Source organism: Leuciscus leuciscus (genome assembly GCF_965113295.1).
Source record: "Leuciscus leuciscus genome assembly, chromosome: 8".
Taxonomy (NCBI): domain Eukaryota; kingdom Metazoa; phylum Chordata; class Actinopteri; order Cypriniformes; family Leuciscidae; genus Leuciscus; species Leuciscus leuciscus.
The window spans coordinates 24,174,247-24,180,713 of NC_138732.1; the positions used below are offsets into that span (position 1 = coordinate 24,174,247).

Sequence of the window (6,467 nt, forward strand, 5' to 3'; positions counted from 1 at the left end):
TAACATGTTTAACTAACAACTTGTCTAGTATGTAGTGATATGATATCAGACACAGGCTTAATATTTAACTTGCCATTATGATATGGCACATACAATATTACAGCATTACAGAACTTTATAAGTTTCTGATAAGCTCAGGATGCTCTTCTAATAATTCCCAATAATCTAATACTGTTTCTTCACATAATTAATAAATAAGTAAATAAATAAATATAGCTTGTGCACAATTCTTAATTGAATTGACAAGCAAAGGTCCCAAAAACATAAAAATAAAAATCCATTTCAGATATGGTGCTTCATATTTTCCAGCGAAGGCTTTCGTTTCCCATAAAATCATAAACACGAAACAATTTTCATTAAAAAATACAATAAGTTTATTTCAGTAAAAAAAAAAAAAAAAGAAAGAAAACATAAAAACGCCTGTATTAGACAGTATTGCCGTGCCTTGCCTCTTTGAGCTTATGATGCCCTCTGCTGGTCATTTCTAAAACTGGAGGTACGAGATGTGCATTTGAACAAAAGAATGTCAAGATTCCCAAAATGGTCAATCATGGAAACAATAACATGTGCTTCGAGTCAAATGATTTTCAAGTCCTCTACACAGACATAACATGTTGCCATGCACAGTGCAATTTTTTGGAAAAAGTTGAACATTCTTATGATCTGAAGATGAGCTGCAGGCAGTAGTTATTTATACTTGTAATTTCGAGCTTGATCATTCAGGAACTCATCAAGTAATATTAGAGCAGAACATCACAATATCTTTGATCTATTTACAGCTTTTGCTTCAAAATAAGTTGGAATCTAATACAAAGTAAGTCAATCAAACAAACTATTCATTAAACCTCAAATGAGGTCTGAAGAAAAAAACAAAACAACCTAAAAACACTGGTTCTTAAGAGTCATTGGGAAGTCCAAAGAGCTTGACGGTCCCTGCCTCTCGGTTGCTGTCGTATTTGCCCTCTTTATCGTCGCAGGCGTACGCCAGCAGGGGTCTTTTTGGATGCCACGCTACAGTGAAGGTTGGAGACTCGCACTGAATCTCCCAGAGTTTCTCACCTACAGCAATAACACACAACAACAAACATGAAGAAGTTGGTAAAACACAATTCAAACTTTCATGATCATTTCAAAATGTATCTGCTCACCTGTCTCTACTTCAGCAATGTCAATGAAATGGTCCTCAGAGGCTGACGCCAGCATTTTACCATCATGACTGAAACTGAGCGTCCGCACAGGCCAGTCTAGTCTATGGGATTCAGAATGAAAATGTATATTATATTATATTATATAATATAAGAAAACAAATTACAACGTGCTTGCCTGCTGACAAATAAAATTCAATACAGCTTAGTATTGTGATATTTTTCATGGGGATATTGTAGCGAGAACCAATACGTAATTTTACTGTAAGCACTGTGCTTAATGCAGGAAATAATAATAATAATGTTTAATAATTGTTCTTTGTAAAAACGCTTATAACAATTATGTATTGTAAAAACAAATATACTGAATTGAGTGTGTAAATATTATTTGATTGTAATTTCTATTACAAATATGTCTTAGGCACAATTGAACATGGACATGGATATGAAGATGTGAAATGAACAGATTGAGAACTTTATCTTATTAGATAAAACATGTCGACAAAAGTATTCTTTTGGGGAAATTTGTATTTGAAAAAAGGTAATAAATCACAATATATTTTATTACAAGATTAATTGTATTAAATCATTTACATGTTTCAGTTTATTATTGTTCATAGGTAACAATACTAAAGTAAATACACCATAACATCAGGCTCAGTGTTATTTTAGTATTATTTATATAATAAACTGTATATTATATATATATATACAGTATTTAATAATTATTTGAATTAGCTTTTATTTAAATATTTTCTGTTTTCATTTCCATTTTAAGTAATTTTGTTATAGGCATTTGTGTTAGTTTTGCATTATATTTATATTTCATATATTTTTCAGGTTTATGAATTTTAGCACTTTAGCACTTCATTTTGTATATACAGTGAGGAAAATAAGTATTTGAACACGCTGCTATTTTGCAAGTTCTCCCACTTAGAAATCATGGAGGGGTCTGAAATTGTCATCGTAGGTGCATGTCCACTGTCAGAGACATAATCTAAAAAAAAAAAAATCCAGAAATCACAATGTATGATTTTTTAACTATTTATTTGTATGATACAGCTGCAAATAAGTATTTGAACACCTGAGAAAATCAATGTTAATATTTGGTACAGTAGCCTTTGTTTGCAATTACAGAGGTCAAACGTTTCCTGTAGTTTTTCACCAGGTTTGCACACACTGCAGGAGGGATTTTGGCCCACTCCTCCACACAGATCTTCTCTAGATCAGTCAGGTTTCTGGGCTGTCGCTGAGAAACACGGAGTTTGAGCTCCCTCCAAAGATTCTCTATTGGGTTTAGGTCTGGAGACTGGCTAGGCCACGCCAGAACCTTGATATGCTTCTTACAGAGCCACTCCTTGGTTATCCTGGCTGTGTGCTTCGGGTCATTGTCATGTTGGAAGACCCAGCCTCGACCCATCTTCAGTGCTCTAACTGAGGGAAGGAGGTTGTTCCCCAAAATCTCGCAATACATGGCCCCGGTCATCCTCTGCTTAATACAGTGCAGTCGCCCTGTCCCATGTGCAGAAAAACACCCCCAAAGCATGATGCTACCACCCCCATGCTTCACAGTAGGGATGGTGTTCTTGGGATGGTACTCATCATTCTTCTTCCTCCAAACACGTTTAGTGGAAAAAGTTCTATTTTGGTCTCATCTGACCACATGACTTTCTCCCATGACTCCTCTGGATCATCCAAATGGTCATTGGCAAACTTAAGACGGGCGTTGACATGTGCTGGTTTAAGCAGGGGAACCTTCCGTGCCATGCATGATTTCAAACCATGACGTCTTAGTGTATTACCAACAGTAACCTTGGAAACCGTGGTCCCAGCTCTTTTCAGGTCATTGACCAGCTCCTCCCATGTAGTTCTGGGCTGATTTCTCACCTTTCTTAGGATCATTGAGACCCCACGAGGTGAGATCTTGCATGGAGCCCCAGTCCGAGTGAGATTGACAGTCATGTTTAGCTTCTTCCATTTTCTAATGATTGCTCCAACAGTGGACCTTTTTTCACCAAGCTGCTTGGCAATTTCCCCGTAGCCCTTTCCAGCCTTGTGGAGGTGTACAATTTTGTCTCTAGTGTCTTTGGACAGCTCTTTGGTCTTGGCCATGTTAGTAGTTGGATTCTTACTGATTGTATGGGGTGGACAGGTGTCTTTATGCAGCTAACGACCTCAAACAGGTGCATCTAATTTAGGATAATAAATGGAGTGGAGGTGGACATTTTAAAGGCAGACTAACAGGTCTTTGAGGGTCAGAATTCTAGCTGATAGACAGGTGTTCAAATACTTATTTGCAGCTGTATCATACAAATAAATGGTTAAAAAATCATATATTGTGATTTCTGGATTTTTTTTTTTTAGATTATGTCTCTCACAGTGGACATGCACCTACGATGACAATTTCAGACCCTCCATGATTTCCAAGTGGGAGAACTTGCAAAATAGCAGGGTGTTCAAATACTTATTTTCCTCACTGTATATGCATGTATGTATGTAATAAAAATTATAAAATGTATATATTATTTCAGATTTATTTCAATTAACAACTGTTTTTAATAGTTTTAGTTAACAGTTGACTGCATCAACTGACCTGGAGGAATGAGATACTAAGTCAAAATTATGAGGGGGAAAAAAAAGTGAAAATTATGAGATAAAAAGTCACAATTATGACAGTCAAAATTATGAGAAAAAAAAAAAATCTAAATTCTGATCAGCTGACCTGGAGAAGCAGCGAACACACACCAGCTCCTCCACATCCCACAGGCTGACCAGGGCATCTGCACTTCCGGTGGCAAAATACTTGCCAGTGGGATCAAATTTAATGCAGATGCAGTTGGACGGATGGGCATTAATTGACTGTATGAGCTTCAGTTCAGGGTAACTGAAAAAGAGAGAGAAACATGACGTTTGATTTCCCATTAGTACAATACAGCCTATTAGTAAAACTACAGATAAACATACCTTAATATATTGATACAGCCATTGCCATTGGTCAGGAAGAACATGTCGTTGTCATTATTCCAGGAGATCTCATTGACCTCAAACTTGAACTGTTCCTCACCACGAGGACGGTGTGTCTTGGCATCAATGAAAGTCACAACATCATCCTTGTTGCCTACAGCAATTGTCTGACCATCAGGACTCCAACATATGTTGATATTCTCCCCTGAAAGTTGTCAGACAATATCTCACAGATAAATAAATCTCTCATGAGAACAAAAGATGTGACTGACATAAGGTTTAGAGGTTCACCTTTCGTGCTGACCGTGGCCATGCATTTGGTGGTCCGTACGTCCCAGATGCGGATGGTCTTGTCTCCGGATGCAGTGACGAACAGATCAGGGTTTGTGGGATGCCAGCACAGCTGATCCACACTGTCTCCATGTCCTCTGTAATTGTTTTCCTTCACCTGATACATGGAATATAGATTCATGGGTGAGCAAGTTCATGTTTAATCAAATAAATTGCTATCTTAAACACAGCTAACCTAAATGCCATCTAAATGAAAGTAGCTACAGTTGTCACGTGGTATTACTTAAAGGGATAATTCAGCCAAAAATTAAAATTCCATCATTTACTCACCCTCGTGTCGTTCCAGACCAGTAAGACTTTCGTTCATCTTCAGGACATAAATTAGGATTATTTTGATGAAATCTGAGAGCTTTCTGAGGTTTGATCTCAAGCGTCAAGCCGGTTTCGGTTGAGCCTCTGTTTATGTTCGCTGATCAATTTTTATTTGTGAATAAAAGCCTTAATTCAATCTGTTCATCATATAAAGCGACCGAGTCTCTACAAAATTTGGACAAAAGCGCACAATTCATATGGATTAGCTTTACGATCTCTTTATGAACTTTTTGAAGTGTAGTTTAAAGTGGTAGTTGCGTAGCTGTCAATGGAGGGACAGAAATCTCTCAGATTTCATCAAAAAGATCTTAATTTGTGTCTGAAGATGAACGAAAGTCTTACGGGTTTGGAACGACATGAGGGTGAGTAACGTTACATGATGACAGAATTTTCATTTTTGGGTGAACTATCCCTTTAAAAAAGGCTAATCAAACTAACAGAAATGATGGAGATCGATCATGGATTTGAGAACTGTTCAAGAACTGCAAAAACGTCGTTTAAATACCAATAATAACGATAATCAACATGTATGAGTCACTTGTATAATTCAGGGTGCATTGCAGATGATGGAGATGATTAACCTCACCAGTCGATCTTTTTCCAGGACAAACACGCTGGCGGTTTTGTCAAATGATCCGGACGCCAGACGTTTCCCATCACAGCTCCAGGCAACCGAATGCACTTTAGCACTATGAGCCGGGAACTCTCTGCTTTTATTGTTATTCCTGAAAACCTCCTGCATCTCCTGATAGTATGAGGACGCCATGCTAGCTTGTCATTCGCCGTGTATTTAAGCTCAATCTTTAGTTACTTACTGCCACCTAGTGCACGGGAGTGACATGACATACTAAATAATGTCAAAATCCTCCACATGAGAAAAATAAAACATGCTTTGATAACTCATAATTATGATGATCAAAAGTCAGATGATGCCGATTCTGAATCAACATACACAACTGCCAAATGTTCTATATATGTTTATCATTATAATCACAACTTGTAATAATTGCTGAAATAAGCTGTTTCTGCCTAAAATGAATACGTTAGCTAACTGCATGATTTGTATTATCTTAGAACTCTACAATTTAGAGTGATCTGTTATCAGAGCTGACAGTCAAAATAATGTCCACATGTTAGAATTGTAATGTAGACACATGCATTTTCTGTAAAGCTGCTTTGAAACAATATGTGAAAAGCCCTATACAAATAAATGTTAATAGAAATGTGAATTGAACATAAAAGTGGAAATTATAAGATACTACATAATAAATATAGCAAAAAAAATAATGATGACATTAAAAGTCACAATTATGACATACTAAGTCATTATTATGAGAAAAAATTGACATTATGACATAAATTGTTTTTTAATTATGAATAATGTAATTAAAAAAACCTGACCAACATAAGTCATAATTTTGTTACAATACAATACTGTTGTGATCTGTTTGTTATTTTTTCCACTGTGTGATTTTTGGTCAAATGTATTAAAACCAGCTAGGATCAGTCTGACCCACAAATATCATAATGCGTATAAATTATAATGATATATTGAACTCAGTCGCTACAATTAAAAAAAACTTAAAATTTGAAGATAATAACAAGTGCGATTTCAATTATATTTTGACCACTGAACTAAGACATTTTCAGTTTTCCTTTGCGTCTTTCAGGTACAGACACAACATTTTCAAAACG

The 6,467-nt window shown here is 36.2% G+C and overlaps 1 protein-coding gene across 1 annotated transcript; it reads right to left on the reverse strand.

Moving 5' to 3' along the window:
* Nucleotides 1–350: 350 nt before the first annotated feature.
* thoc3 (THO complex 3) lies at nt 351–5,571 on the reverse strand. The gene is made up of 6 exons (XM_082177523.1): nt 5,359–5,571; nt 4,401–4,557; nt 4,110–4,314; nt 3,868–4,029; nt 1,149–1,249; nt 351–1,059 (listed from the first exon to the last, which is right to left on the reverse strand). The coding sequence occupies exons 1-6, from the start codon at nt 5,536–5,538 to the stop codon at nt 896–898; spliced, it is 969 nt and encodes a 322-aa protein (XP_082033649.1). The 5' UTR covers nt 5,539–5,571; the 3' UTR covers nt 351–895.
* Between the last annotated feature and the right edge of the window lie 896 nt (nt 5,572–6,467).